This window comes from Pygocentrus nattereri, chromosome 2 (genome assembly GCF_015220715.1).
Source record: "Pygocentrus nattereri isolate fPygNat1 chromosome 2, fPygNat1.pri, whole genome shotgun sequence".
Classification (NCBI taxonomy): Eukaryota; Metazoa; Chordata; class Actinopteri; order Characiformes; family Serrasalmidae; genus Pygocentrus; species Pygocentrus nattereri.
Genome location: NC_051212.1, coordinates 31,469,787 through 31,492,343, shown reverse-complemented (window position 1 = coordinate 31,492,343; position 22,557 = coordinate 31,469,787). Strand labels below are relative to the sequence as shown.

Sequence of the window (22,557 nt, the reverse complement as noted above, 5' to 3'; positions counted from 1 at the left end):
ACAGTGAGAACAAAGTCTTAAAGCCAATAGAGAGACTAAGAATCTCCTTGTTGCACTAGTAAAGCAAAATAAAGGGCAAGGAATCACTAGTGGTTTTACCTTGTTCTTTCTATTTTGTCAGTTTGCCAGTTTTTTCAAAGTCAACAATCACTGGCAACAAAAGATATACAGTAATATACACATTATATATATATATATATATATATATATATATATATATATATATATATATATATATATATATATATATATATATATATATAAAATATTAAGACACTGAGAGTGCATGTCATTTCAACATGAATCAGTATATCAACACATCAATCATCAATCTGTGTACTGGATACTAATCTTTGGCAGTTATTGTGTTGTTGTAATAGCCTGTATTTTCATGCTCATGTGGTAATAATCAACACTTTGAATCAAGTAAATTCAGTGCATTTCAGTGCTGGGTCACCCAATGCACCTGGAAGTAGTGACTGTTCACTCTCCAGTTCATGCAATCCATATATGCGGTTTTTCAACGTGGCACAATACAGGACAGTCAGTTCTGAAGGCAAACAGGACAGCCAGTCATGAAGGCATAGTAACCTGTAGCCTGTTTTATTTGAACGGGTACAGAGAGGTAGGAAAATGGTCGTATAAAAATGAACTATGACTGTTTCTGGCACATAAACATGAATTTTACGACTGATTCTCAGAGAAATAAGTAAAATACCAGAGAAATGTAGAATATGGACCCTTCAAGCGTTTATTTAATTTTTTCTCTGAAATTTCTGCAAACATTAGTACACACCATCCTGACTACTTGAGTCGTGACGGGCAGCGCAGGAAAGCGGCAAGGAAAGCATGGCGCTCTTCGTGTCTGCGTCTGTGGGGGGTGCTACAGCGTAGTGGCCCAGAGGCCATTGGAGAGGCAGCTACATCCCACTTACTCAGAACAGGTTTGTGTGTGTGTGTGTGCGTGCGTGCGTGCGTGTGTGAGACTGGTTTTGCTTGCTATGTGAGGTATGGAATTAATTCACTGATGTATCAGACTTGAATATACACTTGTTAAAGTAATAGCTCAGCAAAAGTTCAAATTTACATCATTTTTCTCTAACCTCAAATGTGGTCGATTAGACATGTTTGTTGTCTGTTATGTAGCAGCACAACAGTTTGCTTTTTTAGTTTTGCACTGGAGCTAATTCAGGCTTCAAGACTGTTTTGACCATTTGTTCATTATACTATGCGCGTTTGTCCGTTTTACAGGTAACAGAATACAGTGTCAGAAACAACATATGTAAGTCTGCTTGAGACCACTTAACAACTTCTTAACAACAAATTGTTTTCCACAAGATTTTGGAGTATGTCTGTGGAAATTTGTGCCCATTCAGTCAAAAGAGCATTTGTGAGGTCAGGCACTGATAAGCTAATGTAAACCTGGCTCATAAACCAACGTTCCAATTCATCACAAGGAGACAGGAGACAGGAGATAGGAGATAGGAGATTTGTTTGCTGCTATGTACTTTAGCACTTGACAGCCCCATTTTGTGAGTTTGTGTGGTCTACCGCTTTGTGGCTGAGCTGTTGTTGCTCCTAGATGCTTCATAATCATAGCAATTACAGTTGACCAGGGCACATCTAGGAGAACAGAAATTTCAAGAACTTGTGGCAAAGAAGAGGTAGTACCCTATGACAGTGCCATCTTTAATGTCTGTGAACTCTTCAGTACAACCCATTCTTCTGCCACTGTTGACCTGTGGAGGTTGCAGGGCTTTTTGTGCTTGATTTTATACATGCTAGCAACTGGTGTGACTTCAACACCTGAACACAATCATTTGTGTACTTTTGACCATTTAGTGTGCGCAAAGTTTGCGTGGTCCTAAGTGTTAAGGGAGAAGCTTCACTCTTAAACCCTCTTCAAGAGTTTTCAGTAAAGGCATTGTTTATATTTAGAAAGATAAACACTCAAAGAACCAGTTGAATGCATACATAGTTCTTTACTTGCTTAAAGGGTCTATGATGAACCTTATATAAGTCTTTAAAGCTTTAATGAACCTTTTGAAATTATTCTATATAGCACGAGACATATAAGCCTTTTTAGTACAACATAGAACCCATTTTGTTCAATTAATAGTTATGTTCATTAATCTAATAGTTCCAGTTTAAAACTAACAAAGTAAACTGTGGAGAACTTGTTGTCTTTGCTGATCAAACATGGTGTCTTTGCTGATCAGTTGTATTTGGGGTAAAAGGGGAAATTTTGTGAATGAGTTTTTCTTCACATTATACTATTAAATGCTATGCATGTGTTGGCATGTTTGTGTGTCAGTATTGGACTGGGAGGTGGAGCAAGGACTAGGAGAGAAACTCCCCGCTGAGGAGTACAGTCACTGCTATAAGCGCATCATCACTGATCTGCTGTTTAACCTGAAAAGTGAATACGCCCCACAGTTCATCGACCTGCACAAAGGCAGACCAGAAATCAATCAAACTCTGTACCGAGCCCAACAAAGCTTCATGCGTAAGATCCACAGCATGGTGAGGAAACCTATAAATAAGGACTGGTGAGCGGGTTCAATGAAGAAACACAGTTGCCAAAATAAGTCAAATGAAAGATTAAACCATATTAATAGTGTTTATTCTTTTCATGGAAATGTACACATTTTAATCAAGCAAATTCAGTGTATCACTTTTTTAGTGCTGAGCCAGCAACTATATCTAAATGCAGCTTTGAACCAGATTACAAATCTTACAGATTTCAACGTCCCCCAACCTCCAACTGAAAGGGTCAGAATTTGGGCCTACATAATTGATTACTTACTGTCCTAAGTACAAAACATACATTATCAGTTTCAATAATTTAACATTTCAATGAATGTTAAGTCTGAATAAAAAGTCTTCAGGGGTTAAAACGTAACTCTGTGTTTCTTTTCATCCTGAAGCTGAGACATACTAATATCTATGAGACGAATGTTGGCTGGGGAAGGAAAGGCCTCAACCCCAAACACAACAGATCCCATCAGTTCTACACAGAGCGCCTCTGCACTCATTTCCAGCGCACAGTCACCACAGCCCTCAACAGGTAACCTACATAAACAAAAACATCACCGACTCTATATCAGAATGTGTCTAACAGTCACATTTGTTGCAGGGTGATGCAGGTAAAACCTGCCAAAGGATCCTATGACATAAGGAGAAGAAAAGCTTTACAGACTCAAATTCATGAGGAAATTCAGCTTCACCTTAGCCATGGAAAATTACTGTGAGTTGCAAACCTGTTCTTATATATTTTTATTTAGTTCTGTGGGTTTGAATGACAGCAGATTGTCCTTAATTATCTAATTACACCTGTAGCTTAAAGACCTATCTTATAGAAAACAGAAGTGTCCTTGCTTTTTGTTGCACTAATCATTATTTTAGGATGTTTCCATTCCCTTGGTTCATACAGAAATGTGGAAAAATATATAGATTTTTTATTCATCATGATTGTAATGTACACATTTAAATATGACTGCCCATTCAGGTAATTTACATATATCAATCTTCAAGCTACTGTAACAAAAGCAGCCTTTTAATTCTAATGCATAAAGAAAGATTTTAAAATGGTCCTGGAACAATGAAGGATAACTCTGTTTGGTATATACACCAATCAGGCATAACATTATGACAGCCTCCTTGTTTCTACACTCATTGTCCATTTTATCAGCTCCTATTACTATATAGCTGCACTTTGTAGTTCTACAATTACAGACTGTGGTCCATCTGTTTCTCTGCATACTTTGTAAGCCTCCTTTTAGGACCCCTGTGGACCCTCACAGAGCAGGTACTATGTGGGTGGTGGATCATTCTCAGACTGCAGTAACACTGATGTGGTGGTAGTGTGTTAGTGTGTATTGTGCTGGTATGAGTGGATCAGACACAGCAGTGCTATATAGTCCTATATAGTAAGTGAAGCTGATAAAATGGACAATGAGCATAGAAACAAGAAGGTGGTCATAATGTTATGCCTGATCTGTGTAAATCCTCACAAATATTATAAATGAGGGGAAAAATAAAATGCAAAAAAACAAAGGCCCTTTCATCTTTGTTTTCTTCCGCAGTGCACAGGGATTTCAGTTTAGGCAAGAATTCTTGCTGGAGGTGAGAAATACTGTGGTAATGTCCCAGAATGCTGTGCTGCTGCTGGGGGAGCCAGGATCTGGGAAGAGCACCATCATGGCAGAGGTTGCCCAACTCATAGCCACCTGGATACCGGGGTGAGCAAACAGAGGGAAGTGCTGAACTCTTATTAAAGCATCAGCTTTTCATCTCAATCAAATTTTGTAATTTGACTTTTAATTCTATTTAATCTTAGAGATGTGAAGGTGCTGGTGTGTTTTGCGGGATTGACATCGCACAGCAGAAACGTGCGTCTTGTCTTGCAGATGCTTTGCACACAGATATCTGACCTCTACTGCAAAAACACTGAAATATCTGAGGTAACTAGCCACTGTGGTTTTCACATACAGAAATTAGAAGAGGATTCTCTGTAGAGAAGTTTCACTGTAAACTTTTCAAAGAGCCTGTTGATTGTTGTCAAACAGACTTAATTTAAATATCATATCATTTAAATAAAAATATAATTTTTCACTTCATAAGAAAAAAGCACTGCTTGCTTCCCATACTGTATGTGTAGTGTATATGAATGAAGTGCAGTTGCAGTTGACAGTACTTGCACACGTTTTGTGTTCAGGATGTTTTATTTGTGGTTCTCCCCCCAACAGTCTTTACCCCAGCTAGTCAGAGAGCTGCATTCTTTGCTGGTGTTGGTGAGTGAGGACAGGCCGCTGGCTCTAGTGCTGGATGGTTTGGATGAACTGAGTGAAGAACATGAAGCTGATCTGTCCTGTTTCTACATTCCTCCACCTCCACATGTTTACACCATCCTGTCTGCCAGCACACAATCATCTTCTGCTCACTTGCTCAAGGTGCTCCCTCTTTTGAAGTTGAGTGTAGAGTGAGAAATAAATGGGCTTAAAACAATAGTTTGGTGAGATATTATGGATTTATACAGTATTCCACCATTTTTTTTTTACCCGAAATGGAGTCAGTCATATAATACACAATGGTGTTTGAAGTTTGCTTTTTGTGTTTTGCCCTGGAGCTACAAGGCTAATGCAGCTAACTAGAAGATTGTACCTCACCAGTAAGCACTGCACAAAGTCTCAAATGGACTTGACTGTGACTCTGATGTACTGTTATCAATGAAAAGGACATCATAAAAGCAGCTAGTGGATTGGGCTGCCCACCGCTCTGGGCAAGTGTGCTCACTGCCCCCTAGTGCGTGTGCTCACTAGTGTGTATGTGGTGTTTCACCTCACGGACGGGTTAAATGCGGAGGTGAAATTTCCCCGTTGTGGGACTAATAAGGGTCACTTAATCTAATCTAAAAACAATAGTACCAGCCATTTTGAAACCTAAACTATGTCTGTAATTTTTTTGCCTGTTCACCTTTGGGCAGTTGGAGACCTACAAACCCAAAAATAAACACATCAAAGTTTAAAAAATATATTGTCACTGTCGAAAGAAAAAACGTCTCTCTCTAAAACAGTAACTTTACAGGGAAAAGAAATAACTTTCTTAAAAGTTCATGGAGAAATGATTGATTCCAATTCATTTTTGGACCACTTCTACTAGATATCCTATTCATCAAGAAATTTTATCACAATATAAAGGGCAGCTGGTGATTCCGATTTATATCCAAATATGACAAAAAATAGAGATACTGTGACAGTTTTTTTTTTCCAAGGGCAACGATATTGGTGATCACTGGTAAAGTCTGTCAAAAATAGAATGAACATTGAGTAGTGTTTAGTACAAATCAGGTACAATTTATTTTTCAGATTGTTCTGGCTACTACGCAAGCACATGTATCCACAACAAAGCAGTTGAGTCCTTTTATCAAAGGTTCGGACTTTTCATAATACAGCTGCCATGATGAGTGTTTCAATCTGTCCCATTCATAAACTACAGTGTCTCCTCCTCCATTATAATGTCACTGCACCACTTCTCCATTACTTCATTAGACCCATAGCTCTAGTACAAAACAAAAATGAAACTTCAGACACTAAACATGTCTCAGCTGATCAATAAAAATGTGTAAAAAATGTGACTTTTTGTTGAACTTTCACTTTGAAGGGCCCATATCCTACATGTTTCTTGCATTTTATTTTCTTCCCTGAGGTGCTCTCATAAGTGTGTATTTATGTACCAAAAACAGTCAAAATTCATTTTTACATGAACATTTTCCAACCTCTTTTTATGCATTAGACCAAACAAGTTTTTGGGTTTTTTTTTTTTTTTTCTTTCATCTGATGTATATAAATGTGCTCTGTTCTAATTGGCTTCCCTATATTGTACCTCATCCAAAAAGCGGCCCACAATGGAGCCCCCCCCTTATAAATTCAGCTTGGATTTGCAGGGCTAAACTGCTGCAGTCTGAAGAGGTGGGTACATGTAAATTCACTGGCTTTCATGACATCACAAAACCAGTGAATTCAAATTGGGCTGTTGCTGCTTAGTGTCCATATATGGACACTCTGGAGAGGGGACTGAGTGGTATTTTTTTTATTTATTTATGCAGTCTTTACATTCTAGAAAAAAGTTTAGAAATTCTGTTTTGATTTCCATGATATGGGCCCTTTTAATTATTAATATTAAAATAATAATTTGCCAATGTCATTCTTGCCCCCCCCCCACTCTCTCCATCTTTATCTCTTTTCTCTTCTTATTCATCTTTTCATCGTTCTTATTTATCTTATTCATCTTTCTACCCCCATCCCCCCCAGACCCATGCTAAGGTCTCAGTCCTCACTCTGCCTCCTCTGAGCAGTGTAGAGGTCACAGCAGGTTTGACCTCCAGGCTTGCGTCTGACTCTCGTCGTCTTCAGGCAGCTCAGTGGAGTCTTCTATTACAGCGCTGCCTCTCTTGTCCTAACCCTCTCTACCTCAGCACGGCCTACAGCCAGACCAGCGTCTGGCGTTCCTTCACTGACCCTGAGCAGATCACTCTTCCTGAGCAGCTGCAGCAACTCTTCCTGACCATATTCATCCGTCTGGAGCGTGAACATGGAGAGCATCTCGTGCGCCGTGCTGCCTCTCTGATCTCTCTCTCGCGGGCCGGAGTGACAGAGGAGGAACTTTTGCAGCTTTTAGGGCGAGACCGGCGTGTTGCCCAGGAGCTGGCACAACTACACAATCAGACTCCACTCAGTTCGGGATATCCCACTGTGCCTTTCATGCTTTGGGTTCGGCTCAGACGGGGCCTTGGCTATCACCTTACTGAAGTGGAAAGTGATGGGACGTGGGTCCTGCGCTGGACACACAGTGAATTTGGCCGCGTTGCTGTACAGCGGTATTTGAAAACAGAAGATGCAGCAAGGACTGTCCATGCAGACCTGGCAGAATACTACAGTGGCGGTGATGCCCCCGATAGTGACATTTTCCAGCCACTCGCATGGATCAGAGAGGAGAAAGGCAGAAGAAGTTATGTCTTTAACTTGCGCAAGCTTCACGGACTGCCATACCACCTCATACAGTCAGGCCAGATTCTGTCTCTGCTTAACCTCTGTCTCTTCAACTATGAGTTCCTGCTACATAAGGTCTGGGGTCTGTCCATCTGCCATGTAGAAGAGGACCTGAAAGCTGCTGTCATCCCAGATAAGTAAGATAATGAGTGATATTGACTCTTGTCGTTTCAGGTTAGGCTCAGGGCCAGAACAAAATCATGAGTAGGGTATCTAAAAACCAAAGAGGGAGAGCTGGATGAGGGTTCAGCATATACATGTGGCTATACATGGGTTTCAGCATATACATCGCTGTCTGAAGAAAAACATGCATTAGGTCAGGAAGTTAGGAAGGACTTTGCCTTCTGTTATAACATTACACAGCAAAATACCCAGGTTGACCCATTTAAGAAATCTGCTCATTCATCTTCCCACAAAATGCAGAGCATCCCTAAAATGCAGCCAATACAGAGTGATCCATGCAAACCCTCCAACTCTAATTAATGTTGTATCAGGTGCATGCTGCAGTAGTTTAGTTTCATCTTTTTTTCCACCTGCCACTAGAAGTGCATGTATGAAAAGTAACGGGTTTAATGGGGCATGATGATTGGTTGGTAGGGCATTGCTCCACTATGTGCATCCCTGATGCTGGCCTGTTTCAGATCCAGGTGAATGATTAAAGAGATAGGGGACCTACATGTATGTTGGGGTGTGTGTGCTACAGAGAGCTGGTGGATGTAGAGGTGTTGGTCCAGGCTCTCCGTCTCTCACACTCTGTGCTTCTGAAGGACCCCTGCCAGCTCTCTTCTCAACTGCTGGGCCGTTTACTCCACATCACTACCCAGGACAAGCCTGTTGCTCCAGGTAAAATGCATTTAAAGGGCCCATATTCTACATTTTTATTTGCATGTTTGTGTGATTTTTGTGTGGTGATTCATTTCTCAATAACCATTTTAGTGGTTTCCATCATTTAAAAAATGTAAAAAAATTACATACAACTGTTTAAAGTTTAATTAAATGGGCTCTTTAGGTTGGATTCTTATGATTTCTTTGGCTTCTGTATCACGCAGGTGATCCTCGGCGCTACTCATACCTGCATACCCTGTTAGCCCAGTGTCAGCTCTCATCTCTTCCGGTCCTAGTGCCCTCTTACAGTTGCCTCCTGCCCCCAGGAGGACTCACATACTCTTTGCTCGCAGGTATGAACAGCAAGGAGAAACTGACCTGACCCTGATTGTGATATTATTCTTGTCATATTATGCCCTGTTCATGTGATTGCTGTAACTGTGCCTTGACTGTAGGTCACATGAGTCCTGTAACAGCATTAGCCTTTGGCCAGCATCATGCAGTGTCTTGCTCTGTGGAGGGAACCCTTAAACTGTGGCGGTTGGATGAAACTGTGGCATTGGCCAGAACTTTACCCAGGTCAGAGGGCCTTAACTCAAGCTGGACAGCTGACTCACTCACCTTGTGTCTGGGGGACAGTGTGTTGGCACTGAGGATGGGTCACCAGCTCCAGGTGCGAGAGGTGGAGTCTGGAAAGGTGCTTTATACAGATAGTGAGTCACTGGATGTTCCTGTGGTTACATCGACATGTGATGGACAACTGCTGGTGGTCTTTCATGATGGGAGTCACAGAGTCAAAGTAAGACAACATTAGTACACACCCTAATTACCCTGGATTAGTTTCCTTGAAAGAGATTAAGCTTAGTCCTGGACTACACAGCATTCTGAATGGAGATTGTCCTTTGAAAGGAAATATCAGTCCTAATTCCTTACCCCAAAAACTGACCCCATTAGTTATTTCAATGTAAAGTTATAACCTACAGGCCTATATGTCTTGGAGAAATCTGCTGCACACAACCATCTTTAGTGTCTTGAGCTGATGGCGTTACAGTCTTGCTAAAATATCACTGAAATAATAAAATCTAACATAAAGGCGTGGATTAAGCCTAGTAGTGGTCTAAATTGTAGTGAGAATCATGTTCTACAATTTAAAATTCTATTTTGTCTAGACTTAGACGTAATCTGTTTGAAAATCTCATACATTTTTCAGCTGTTATTTTTTTAACACCACCTTCCTCTTTCCATTGCGTCAACATTTCATGATATATGGTCCCGTAACAATGGGCCAAAATTACTTGGAATAAAATCTTGTAACAATAATCTACATTGTCTACTATAAAGTTACTGTTTTTGTGACCTTAACTTTTGTGACAACACCCGAGAAACAAAAGGAGTAAGAACAGAAAATGTTATTTTTGAAACAGGGTACTATAATTCCTGTAGCTATTTCCTGTGTGAGTGTTATGTTTAAGCTGGTCACTCGCTGTGTCTCATAGTGGATGGGATCGTCCTGCCAAAGTGCTACTTTCTTTCGTTGACCCTAATAAGATGGACAGTTGATCAATATTAGAGATATTACTCAACTGATAGTGTGTAAATTCAAAATGTATGAATTATATTTCACATACTTGTTTGAATTTTCACAGTCTCTTCACTCTCTCTGTTAGGTGTTTGACTTGGCAGCATCCTGCTCACTGCTGCACTGTGTAAAGGTCACTCTGGGCAGCGAGCCCATCCACAAAGACAACTCCATTCTACTCTCCCACAATTCTGTCAAAGACCATGTCCTCTTTGCATACAGGTCAGTGTTTATAGGTCAGAATAGATCAGAATAGAATCTTTCGAATTTTAGTTTTAAAGCTTATTATAGCCCTATAAACTCTAGGCTTACTATTCAGTTACACTACTGTGCAAAAGTAAGACCACCTTTTTTTCATTTTTCACCATTTTGAAAGAAGCAGAAAACATTATATATATAACAGACAATTACACAGAAACCTCAATTTTCAGTTTTGCTTTGATTACAGCTTCCATACTTGCTTTGAGTTTTTCAAGGAAAGCTGCAAGGATACTTTTCTGCACCTCCAAGGTTCAGTCCTAGACCTTGGTTGCATTTTCTACCTCTCACAGTGAAAATTAAGTGGCTCATGATTCACATATGTCAGGTGATTGCAAACAAATAAAATGTGTTACATTAGCACAATCACTTTCTTTAGGTTTACTTGTTTTGGCAGTAATTATGTTATTGTAATATATTTCATTAAATTGCAACCACCAAAACATTTGAGCTATGCCAATTCAAAGTGCTTTTTTTTGCACATAATCCAAATAATCACAAATACATTCAGTGATGTTGAGGTCTGGACTCGGAGGTGGCTAGTCCATCATCCTGAGAACACCAGCAGCTTCTTTGTTTGATAATGGTGACAGTTTGGTGGTCTGCCAGGTCTTGGACATTTTTAACACTTTCCAATTTTCCAAAGTCCAATTTTGGTTCCAGTTTATCTCTCACTCTCACTCACACACATACACATTAATATGCTATGATTTATTAATCTTTACTGAACATTTTGCTCTTAAGTAATATCACACATCCAATTGGCAGCCATGTGTGGAATGAGACCGGTGCCATTTCTGGACTGATTTCTATTGTCTGGTCTGACACTGACCTGTTCTATTATTAAAGGACTCTGCCGCTCACCCTTCCTCTCTTCCTGCCTGTGAATGTGTGTGGAGCCTGAGACTGAAAGAAGAGCAGTGCTTCCAATGTTTCCAACAGTTATTTGTCTTTCTATAATGTTAATGAATGACTGATAGGATGACCAGACAGCTGAATGAGAGTAGGGATGATCAAATGATGGATTAAACCTTAACTCATTATGTAATTAGTCTGGAGGTATCTCTCACTGACAAACACACACATTGTAAAGTGGGTCACTGGGTTGGCGGGTAATGCGAGACAGCATTTGTCATTAAAAAAGTAGTGGCTAATTAAGCCAAATGGCAGCCTGCCCAGTGATGTTAATGCCAATTCTTCCATTTTAAATTATTAGATATTACTACTACATTATAATTACATTGTATTCAATTGTATTACTGTGTTATTGTGTACGTGTCAAAAAATGAACATATGGTTTCTGCATTTTTGTTCAAAGGGTCACATTAGGACATGTCTGAGAGTGAGTGAAACCAGCGAGGAAGCGTTATACTGTTGTGAATAAACAGGGAGGTGTTGATATGGTAACACTGCAGCGGTGGAGAGAATGAGAAGTCCTCTGTAAGATGTATTAGCAGGCTGTTTGAGTTTGGGATTGGTCTCTTAGCTTCTTTAGTGAGCTGTTGTGGCAACAAAGGCATTGTGTTAGACTTTTTAAATAGACTCCTAGAGAGTATTGTACTGATGTGGTTTTCAATAGAATCTCTCTCTCTCTCTCTTTCTTTCTCTCAGGAGTGGTGGAGAAGCTGCTGTTTTCAGTGCTAAATCAGGGTCAGTACTGGTGACTGTAAAAGCACAGCAGCAGGCTGCCTCCATACAGGCTGTAGAGATGAGCTCTCAGTATTTACTGCTCTTCTGCAGGTAACAGTGGACGCTATCATTTTATAACGCGTTTGTAATCGAGTAGTGTTGTACTTGCAACACCACATGTTGCAGGGCAGAACCCATGTTTGAATTTTATTTTTTAAGTCTGTACATTGTGTGGTTGAAGATTGTTCTTCCTCATCATCATCATCATCATCATCGTTAACCGCTTAATCCAGATAGGGTCACGGTAGCAGTTGGGAGAGCAGAGAATCCAGATGACCCTGTCCCCCGCAACTTCCTCCAGCTCAGTCCTGGAGACCCCAAGCCGCTCCCAGGCCAACTTGGAGATGTAATCCCTCCAATGGGTCCTAGGACGACCCCGGGGCCTTATCCCGGTAGGCCATGCCTGGTACACCCCCACCAGGAGGCGTCCAGGGGGCATCTGAATCAGATGCCCGAACCACCTTAGCTGACTCCTTTCAATGCAGAGGAGTAACGGCTCTACTCCAAGCTCCTCCTGGATGGCTGAGCTCCTCACTCTATCAAATAGACTGTAGCCAGCCACCCTGCGAAGAAAGCTAATTTCCACTGCTTGTATTCGCAATCTCATTCATGTTCATTCAACTCATTCTGCTCATGACCATAGGTGAGGGTCAGGATGTAGACCGACTGGTAAACAGAGAGCTTTGCCTTATGGCTCAGCTCCCTCTTCATCACTACTGTCCGCTACAGTGACCGCATTACTACTGTCGCCTGTCCCAGCCTGTGGCCGATATCACGATCCCTCTTCCCATCACTTGTGAACAAGACCCCGAGATACTTAAACTCCTCCACCTGGGGCAAGTCCTTTCCGTTTACCTGGAGTGGGCATGCCATCCTTTTCTGGGATAAGACCATGGACTCAGATTTGGAGGTGCTGATTCTCATAACAACCGCTTCACACTCAGCTGCAAACTGCTTCAGTGAGCACTGGAGGCATCCATGTGATTCAGCCAAAAGAACAACATTGTCTGCAAATAGCAGAGACACCACCCTCCTGTCTCCACACATAATGCCTTCCTGACCTTGGCTACACCTTGACACCCTGTCAATGAATCTCACGAACAGGAGTGGAGACAGGGTACAGCCCTGCCGGGGCCCAACGCTAATACTGAAAGGGTCAGACTTAATGCTGAGTATATGAACACAGCTCTCACTGTGGGAGTACAGAGATCGAATGGCCTGGAGTAGTAGCCCCGGTACCCCATAGTACCGGAGGACCTCCCACAAGTTATCTCAGGGTACCCGGTCTTAAGCCTTCTCCAAATCCACAAAACACATGTAGACTGGGTTGGCAAACTCCCATGCCCCCTCAACAATCCGCGAGAGGTTGAAAAACTGGTCCATCGTTCCACAGCTAGGGCGGAATCCTCATTGTTCCTCCTCAATCTGAGATTCAACTTTCTATTGGTCGGAGTCTCCTTTCCAGCACCTTGGCATAGACTTTCCCAGGGAGGCTGAGCATTGTGATACCCCGATAGTTGGCACACACCCTCCAGTCCCCTTTTTAAAAAATGGGGACCACCACCCTGCTCTGCTAGTCCAAGGGTACTGTTCCTGAGGTCCATGCAATATTGCAGAGGTCCATCAGCCACGACAGCCCCACAACATGCAGAGCCTTAAGCATCTCCGGATGAATCTCATCCACACCTGGTCCCATGCCACTGAAGAGCTTGCCAACTACCTCAGTGAACTCCACCAGGGAACTGGAGCTTGACATGCCAGGGGTCTCCAGCCCTGACTCCTGTGAGGGAGGCATGTCTCCCGGATTAAGGAGTTCTTCAAACTGCTCCTTCCATCGACCGACAATATCCTCATTTGAAGTCAGAGATTCTCCACCCTTGCCAAATACAGCTTGCGCACAGCCACACCGACCACTTCTGAGTCGCCGGACAGTTGTCCAGAACCTCCTTGAAGCTGCCCGAAAGTCTTTTTCCACTCCTCCCACGCCCTGGATTTTGCTTCTGCCACCATTGCAGCTGCCACCTTTTTCGCCTGTCGGTACCTATCTGCTGAGTCGGGAGTCCTTCGGGCCATCCAGTCCCTAAAGGCCTCTTTTTTCAGCTTGATGGCCTTACTCACCACTGGTGTCCACCAGGGGGTTCTTGGGTTACCACCCCGACTGGCACCCACAAGCTTTTGGCCACAGCTATGCCTGGCAGCTATCACAATGGAATTTGAACCGGCTCCATTCAGACTCCATGTCCCCTACCTCCCCCAGGACATGAGAAAAGCTCTTCCAGAGGTGGGAGTTGAAATCATTCTGAACAGGGGCCTCCGACAGTCGTTCCCAGCACACCCTCACTATTTGCTTGGGCCTACCGGGTCTGACCATCAGTTTTCCTTGCCATCTTATCCAGCTTGCCACCAGATGGTGATCAGTTGACAGCTCAGCACCTCTCTTTACCTGAGTGTCCAGAACATACAGTCTCAAGTCAGATGAAACGACAATAAAGTCGATCATTGACCTCTGACCCAAGGAGCTCTGGTACCATGTACACTTATGAACATCCTTGTGTTCAAACTTGGTGTTATGGACAGTCCATGCCTGGCACAGAAGTCCAATAACAATTCACCATTCGAGTTTAGATCGAGCAGGCCGTTCTTCCCAATCACGCCTCTCCAGGTCTCCCAGTCATTGCCAACATGAGCATTGAAGTCCCCCAGTAAGACTATGGAGTCTGTAGGCGGGACCCTTTCCAGAACCCCGCCCACTCGCTCCAAAAAACCAAATACTCTGACCTGCTGTTTGATGCATAAGCACACACAACAGTCAGAGTTTTCCTCTCTGCAATTTTAATTCACATTGAGGCGACCCTCTCGTCTACCGGGACAAACTCCAACTGCACAGCCGCCAGCCAGGGACTCGTGAGTATCCCCACTCCCACCCAGCGCCTCTCACCCTGTGCAACCCCTGAGTAGGAGAGGGACCAACCCCTATCAAGGAGTTTGGTTCCAGAGCTGACACTGTGTATGGAGATGAGCCCAACTATATCTAGTTAGTACCTCTCAACCTCCCGCACAGGCTACGGCTCCTTCCCCCCCCAGTGAGGGTCCCCCCCACGTTGCCTCTTCGGGCTGAGCCCGGCCAGGTTACGTGGGCTGCCCAGCCATCAGGCGCTTGCCGGGGGACACTACCCCAAGGCCTGGCTCCAGGGGTAGGGTACACGGTATTTTGTGCCGGTTGTTTTGTTTTTTTGTTTTTTTTCTTGTTCTACCTGTGTTCTATTAAATGACAGCACAATTTTTGCACCATACTACTTATTGATGTTTCTGTATTTACTGAATAATAACAATGGTGGGGTTTTATGACCCACTTGCACAGAAATGTGAATATTTTTTCCTAACAATTCCTTTACCTTCCACTGATACATTATCAGTCTCTTTCTTTGGATGTAAACGTCTGCCTTATGCTGTAAATTATAGTTTAATTAGCTTTAAGGTTGCCCTTTTATTCTCCTAGAGCTCCTGCCCCCCAAAATGCCAGTGTAATGACTGTGGAAGTTAAAAATGTTCATTTGAAACGATGTTGATTCTTCTTTGCGTTACTTTTTTCTTCACTTTGCAAAACTGGTGTTTAAAACTTATCAATAACCTACACTGGTAATTATTGCCAGGCTTTCATTCTAACTCTAATTTTCCACAATATAATACAGTATTCTTTATTTTATTGTGAAATCAACTTGGTTTAACATATTTTCTATAATAACACAACATTTTAATGTTTTTATTCTGACAGTTTAAGGTTTAATGTTTGAAAGAAATGTAAAATGAATTTCTTTTTTTATTCTGGATATAATGACAAAATATTTCTCACTGGTATTGCCAGATTCTTGCAAATTATAAGCAGTGTTAAACTGTAAAATGTGTATTTGCATTTAAAAATGAGATGAGATACTAGAGATATTCTCTGCATATACAGTACAAAACATTGTGGATACATATATAGGTAACCACTGTTTTGATTTTGTTTTAATTTAGCTTTAATTTAATAAAAAATTTAACATATTAATTGAACTGGTAAAATGAAATGTAATTTTTTATATATATTTCGTGTCAGTAAATAGTAATACAGTAACTTACTGGCTACTGAGTTGCATTACTTGTACAGCTGTAAAAAATGCAGGATTTGTTTGTATTTAAACTACAGTTTCTACCTGAAAGTGTGCAGCAGAATACAGCTAGCTACTTGTGGTTCAGGTGACTGAGGTCATAGTATACGTATGACGTTTTACTGTTATTTACTGTTAATATAGTATAATTAATTAGTGTGAAAGCAATGCACTTCAGTGTTTACAGTGATTTTTTTTTTACAATGCACAGCAGTGATTCCAGAAAGCACATTCCCTGTTGTGATTTATGTGTCTTATCAGGCAGTTGAATAGCTCATTTTTAGCCCTTTGAACATATTTCTTTTCTTTCTTTCTCTATATTATACTCCTCATCATTATTAAATGTCCACTGTTGAAGAGGAAAAAAACTCATATCTGTTCTCTCTTATTTAAGGTATCCCTATAAGAGACACAGTGATATAATACACATCGAGCTCTACAGCACTGCTTCTTTCCAGTTTATGCGCTCCATTCTGGGCTGTAGTCAGGACTACATTTCCCAGGTTACCGTCAACAAGGGCGGGACCCACGCTGTGGCCTTTTGCCCCTCCCCTCGCAGTGTTACCACGGAGATCATAACCTGGAATCTAGAGACAGAGGATCATAAACACATGGCACGCTTTCCAGGCCTTCTGACTGCAGGTCAGACAGAGAACATAGCACCTTTTCCAGTGTATGCACTGCCTGTCACACATTTTGGGTCATCTAGGGCTTAATATGAAATTTCTCATTTGCTGTTTTAACACAGAATGGCTGTTTAATACTTTTGGTTTTATTTTGCAACACTCAGCTTCATATTCATCACAAATATAACGAGCAGGTTTGTCCTGTGTAATGATTTGACACTTTTCTCTTCTAAATTATTGTTAAAAGTACATATCAAAAAATCTTTTTGCTCAAAGGTAGTTTACACAGCTGAAAAGCTTGAGTGCTGATGAGTCCTAAAGGAAGTACTTTTGCCAGTTTTCCTTAAAAAGTTATCTTTTCCCAAATGTCTGATTGGTGATCATACAATAGCATGCATTAGTTAGGATTAGATGTTTATTTGACGTTAAATAATATGTATATGCTTTTCTCATGGCGATGTAAATTACAGTGTGCTAAGAACATACAACCTATTTCCAACAGTAGCTGGTTTAATTTATTATGACTAAACTTGCTCCTTTTATGTGGTTGTTCTTGTATCTGCAGGAATATGTTCTCACCTGCAGTTCTGCTTGGGTTTCTGTACGGGACAGCGGTGCATGCATCTGTGGAACCTGGCCTCTAGAATCAATGACCAGACTCTAACATACAACATACACAGGGTACAGAATGATGGCACTCAGGAGATCATGCCTGTGGACAAATATCCCAGGTAGACCCACACCATGTTATGTCAACAGAATCATAAGAACACAGTGTAGTTATTTCGTATTCTCATGCGAGAGCAGCTGAAGATCTAGGAAACAATGACTGTTCTGTTTTTGACCGTATCCAGCTATGTAGTGTGCCGCGGGATGCGTCCTGGTACAGTGCGGGTGTGGAACGTAAGCCGAGCAAGTTTCAGGGGGCGGCCAGTTCGAGTGGAGCACGGCTTATTCTCCAGCGCTGATGTGGCTTTGGCTCGAGACCTCAGACTGTACATTCTGACAGACCGTGGAATGGCCACCTTCACTGATACACCCACACCAGTGTACCAGGTACAGCCCTGAAAATATGGTATATTTATGATCCCATATGAAAACACCTTATTTCCATTATTTATTTGTTTGTTTGTTGTTTTGTATGCTTCATATATGTAACAATCATCATAAAGATAAAAAAAACAAAAACAAATGAATAATTAAAAGATAGATATTACCTATTAGAACCCACTGGTCCTCTAGATATGTTCTAGATACATGAAGAAGTGAAAGGAAATACTATATATTAAAACACATTTAGACTGGTAACCACTTAAGGCTTAAAACTAAGAGTTTTTAGCGTCCCTCAATTGTGAAACTCTCTACCACAAGCCCTTGATATTTCATCATTTTTGTGTGGTTTTATTTTGTGGTGGTTATGTAGTTGCTTTCACTATTTATTTGTTTATATATTTATTCTTTAAACTTAAATGTACTCTACTGATATAATACACTTGAGTGAGAGTTGTTCACCATGTACTGTAGTGTGTGTGTGTGTGTGTGTGTGTGTGTGTGTGTGTGTGTGTGTGTGAGAGAGAGAGAGAGCTGTTGAAAATATGCTTACAATATTGCAAATTGCTTCTAACATATTAATGTATATACTTTTTCTTTATGGACTGATGTAGACACTGCTGGTATATGATCTCCTAACCAGAAGCTATGTTAAGAGGCAGTCAGGCCTCTTCATTGTACCCTGTCCTCAGCAGGACTACCGGCTCCTGAAGGGGGAGCAGCTGCTTGGCCTGTCCGAGAACCGGTCAGAAACTGTTGCCTTTTTTGTTACCACTTAAATAGCAGACATAGATACCAAGTGAGAGAAAGAGGAATCCTTTAAAGACTCAAAAGTGATTGAGTTGTTTTTGTCCAGTTCAACTACATGCGTAGTATTCACATATAAATTGTAAGTCTTGTGAATTATATTATTATCTACTATGAAGCTAATTTGAAAGCTGTGTAGTTATGAGAGTGAAATATTGATTTAGTCAAATTACATGTTTTGTTGATTTTTGAAGTGAAAGTAAGTTGACACATCCTCTGCAGAAAACATATTGGTTATTTTCCATATTAACATATTGGAAAAACAGAAAATATAACATATAAAATGTGCCATAACCTTTGTACATGCTACATTTTATATTTCATTTTTCCCCATTATGTTAAATTCAGCAAATAAATAGTAACTGTGCATCAAAATGTGCAGAAGTGTGTTCTGTGTAGAGGGTGTGTTAACTTATTTTCATTTAGAAAATCAACAATATATGTGATTTGACTAGGGGAGCCCATACTTTTGCATATAACTGTATGTTAATATGACATAATTTGGTAGCACATGGTAAGAGAAATATATGTAATTCTCAATGTTTTATTAAAGTGACCATCTGATATTGTGGGACCTGGAATCTGGCTACATTAAAGGACGCATTAAAACATACCATAGAGAATCTCTGCTGACCAGCACCCCACTCAAAGACATACAGTCCCAGACTGTGTCCACTGGAGAGAGGAAAGGTACTGATTAACATTACAAGGCTTCTTATTGACAGGAATAAAAGCAAATCCCAGATTCCTTTCAGTTACAGATAACAGTATGTAATTTACACAATATGCACAATTTTCCCTTTACCACCTCAAGATGATCAGCTAACTCTGGTCTCTTAAATTTACTTCTTTAATTTTGCACTGGAGCTACAAGGCAAATGTGCCATTATGTTTAACACATAATGGTAGCTTATGTCCACCCAGTAACTGCATAAATCACATTTTGTGCCAAACCACGCAGAGTTGGCTAGTAATCTCAAACAGACATTCTTATGTGCTTTTTGCCACTGTTATCTGTCAAAATGATAGCAGTATAACTGTATGTCACAGTGTCAAGGCTGTTCCAATATGTTTGTTGTGAGGAGTTCATTGGTCAATTTAAGTTCTTGCAAAACTTCATAGCCTTCAGCTATCTGTGCCTCCTTAATGTGTCCTCTGAGCATTAGCGGTGCACTGATCTACAGGTTTGCTGATGCCTTGGGACTGGCGCACGGAGAGCCACACAGCCAGGAGGAGGAGGCAGGAGTGTGAAGTGCAGAGAGAGAAAGAGGAGCAGCGCTGCTTAGAGAGAGAAAAACACAACTCCATTGACCAATACCTCCTCAGTGGAGATGAAAAAGTAATGTTAGAAAACAACTTCTCTATTTGAAATCAAAGGATTATTATGCAGTAATTAATCTTAAGGCTTGCAATTCAATAACTTTATCTATTAATCAGTCACTATACTAATATGTAGTAAGTCGTTAGCACTTAAGAGGTTAAACCATGGTGGTACTTTGAAATGTTCAATGGAAAAGAAATTAAAACTTAGGTCAAATTGCTTTTTTAATGCAACCAGCTGCACAGCTTATTGGAGTTATCTCGCATTTCTAGTAAATTGTCACCACTCAGTGAAGGCGACAATGCAGTTTATACTTACTTGATTAAAGACAGTGTGGGTATCTCTTGAGAAACTGACTTTGCTAAAATGTTTTAATTTTTCACTTTGCTTTCCGCTCTTTTGCCCATTGCTGATCCTTATTCATATTCCAAGACCCTGCATATGGCACAATGCCCCCATACTGGTGGGGTGAGGGCTAAGTTTTTCCTTAGCTTGGACTCCCGACCATTCAAGCTCATCTTCTGATGATCAACTAGTTATTCAGCTGCGCTGCTCAGGAGCCAAAAAGTTAAATGTTTGGGTCCAAGATGGAGCAGACAGAGAGAGTTGTCTGCACTCACATTAAGAACAGTTACTTGTGCTGAAACAACTGAAGAAAATGTCAGGGTTTTTTTGTGTAATTAAACATTTTGCTATGTTTTCATTCTGTCCTTCAGAAATCTCATGGCTCTATATCGGCACAACTATCTTAAGTGCATAGTCATCAGGTGATCATGAGTTTGAGTCCTGGTAATGCTACAGCCCTCTGGAATGAGGAAGCACTTAGCTCTCACTCCTTCAGCCCGGGGAAAGAATATGATAGGGGGAGAAATAGCCTGCAGGTGGGAACCAGCAATAAGCAAATTGACAGGACGGATAAATTGTAACAAGAAATTTAAATGACTTCAACTAATAAGGAAGCAGCATGTTCACTTTTTTGTGTAAGCTCAGCTTAAACTGTATCTGAGATGAAGTACTAAAAATGTGAGAAATACTTTTGACTAATCTAGATTCGTGTCTTTTTATTTTTTAGGCTTGCATATTTTTGGCCTTCCTATTGCTTTTCATTGTAGGCTCTTCACCCTTTTCTAAACTCACTGACCTTTTTTGTCTCTACATCATTCTCTCTTTTGGTCAGGTGGTAGTGTGCTCCTACTTCGCCCACCATCTAAATGTCTTTAGTGTAGTTACCCAGGAGCACCTGCACACTCTTGAAGATCGTTGGTCCCTTCTGGGCCTTCGTATTGCAGCACTCACACACTCAGGAGGACACCTGGTCATCTCTAACTACAGTGAAACCCAGCGATCTCCTTACCTCACTCTCTGGAACACGCAGCATGGCAGGGTAAGCTAGCAGCTGGAACAAGTCTATTAACCCTAGACTTATTGTTCAGTTATTGAGTGATTTCCTTTATTCAGTAACTACTACGTGTTACTAGTTGCGAAAGTGAAAAACTGAAATGTTGACCCACATACAGGCCTTTAGAGTTTAAGGGGTTTTAAAGAACACAAACATTTTAAAATGTATCTCAAGGGTGCTTTAATGATTGAAAATGAAAGTGTAGATGGTATCATGGTCCTTGAGTTCTGAGGGACTTCAGGGACCTGCGTGACCCCAAATTCTGGTTTTGTTAAGGATAAACCATTCCTTATTCTAAATAAACATGTCATATGACAAAGTGGCATTAGTAGCCTGCAGCAGAGGTATAATTGACAGCTTGAGTAGGAAAATTCTTCCTATTAATACTTTAAGAAAAGTTTTGGATAAAATAGTGCCTATATTTATTTAACTTTATCATTGCAAGTAAAGAATAATAGATTGTGTATGTTTTTTTCTGGTTTTTTTAGAGCTTTTCATTTAATTTTGTCAAATAGCTATTAAATACTTGTGTATAAAAGAGGAAAATAACAGAAAAAGGTTCCAAAACTACACTTCAAAAATGGACTAAAAGTCACTAAAAGAAAATGGGACCATGCAAAACCTGATGGACCTAAAACTGTCATCATCAGATAAACAGTATTTAAAGCTTTCATCTATGAGAGCAAGGGGAAAATCCACAGGTGTCTGTGTCCATCCACTGTGAGAATGCTAGCAGTCTAAAAGATTGTGTAGCTGTAAAAAGCTGTTACAGAATAAACAAATGGGCAAAAAACAAAGAAGCCACTGGTGTTCTTAGAACATTGGACTGACCAGAATTGGACTGACTGCACCAGAGTCCAGAACTCAACATCACTGAATGTTTTTAGGGATTATTTATTGTGAGATGCAGAAAATGGAGCCAACTTCCAAGAGTGAAATGTAAAGGTGTGGAAAAATATCCCTGCATATTTCTTTGAAAAACTGAAAGTCTCTCAAAAAACGTAATATGCGGTATTAAAGACTGTAATAAAGGCAAAGGGTGGACAGACTCAATACTGAAAAAATATATACATTTACTTCGGAGGCGTCTGCATAGTTTTCTGTGCTATTTTTAAAATGAGTAATTTGTAAATGTAAATATTAAATAAATAAATGTTATTTTCTAACGTTTGCACGTGATTTTGCTGTTCCAGATACAAAAGAGATTGAAAAATCAGCCTGGAATTTGTTGTGTGGCCATCACCAGTGATGCCAGCAGAATTGCCTTTGGCATTGCAAAATGTAACAAGTATGTGAAAACTGCAG

At 40.7% G+C, this 22,557-nt stretch overlaps 1 protein-coding gene across 1 annotated transcript in view; it reads left to right on the top strand.

The window, feature by feature from the left end:
• Nucleotides 1–22,557, top strand: part of LOC108440128 — a 31,714-nt gene that overhangs the window by 4,911 nt on the left and 4,246 nt on the right. The window contains exons 9-29 of the mRNA XM_017718861.2: nucleotides 790–944; nucleotides 2,315–2,523; nucleotides 2,928–3,067; nucleotides 3,137–3,247; nucleotides 4,086–4,241; nucleotides 4,340–4,463; nucleotides 4,749–4,952; nucleotides 6,813–7,687; nucleotides 8,254–8,393; nucleotides 8,600–8,728; nucleotides 8,831–9,174; nucleotides 10,043–10,176; nucleotides 11,824–11,952; nucleotides 16,444–16,691; nucleotides 17,241–17,406; nucleotides 17,530–17,731; nucleotides 18,340–18,470; nucleotides 19,086–19,222; nucleotides 19,717–19,871; nucleotides 21,031–21,237; nucleotides 22,446–22,540. Coding sequence (XP_017574350.1) covers nucleotides 790–944; nucleotides 2,315–2,523; nucleotides 2,928–3,067; nucleotides 3,137–3,247; nucleotides 4,086–4,241; nucleotides 4,340–4,463; nucleotides 4,749–4,952; nucleotides 6,813–7,687; nucleotides 8,254–8,393; nucleotides 8,600–8,728; nucleotides 8,831–9,174; nucleotides 10,043–10,176; nucleotides 11,824–11,952; nucleotides 16,444–16,691; nucleotides 17,241–17,406; nucleotides 17,530–17,731; nucleotides 18,340–18,470; nucleotides 19,086–19,222; nucleotides 19,717–19,871; nucleotides 21,031–21,237; nucleotides 22,446–22,540 — 4,191 coding nt within the window. The remainder of the gene's footprint in view (nucleotides 1–789; nucleotides 945–2,314; nucleotides 2,524–2,927; nucleotides 3,068–3,136; nucleotides 3,248–4,085; nucleotides 4,242–4,339; nucleotides 4,464–4,748; nucleotides 4,953–6,812; nucleotides 7,688–8,253; nucleotides 8,394–8,599; nucleotides 8,729–8,830; nucleotides 9,175–10,042; nucleotides 10,177–11,823; nucleotides 11,953–16,443; nucleotides 16,692–17,240; nucleotides 17,407–17,529; nucleotides 17,732–18,339; nucleotides 18,471–19,085; nucleotides 19,223–19,716; nucleotides 19,872–21,030; nucleotides 21,238–22,445; nucleotides 22,541–22,557) is intronic.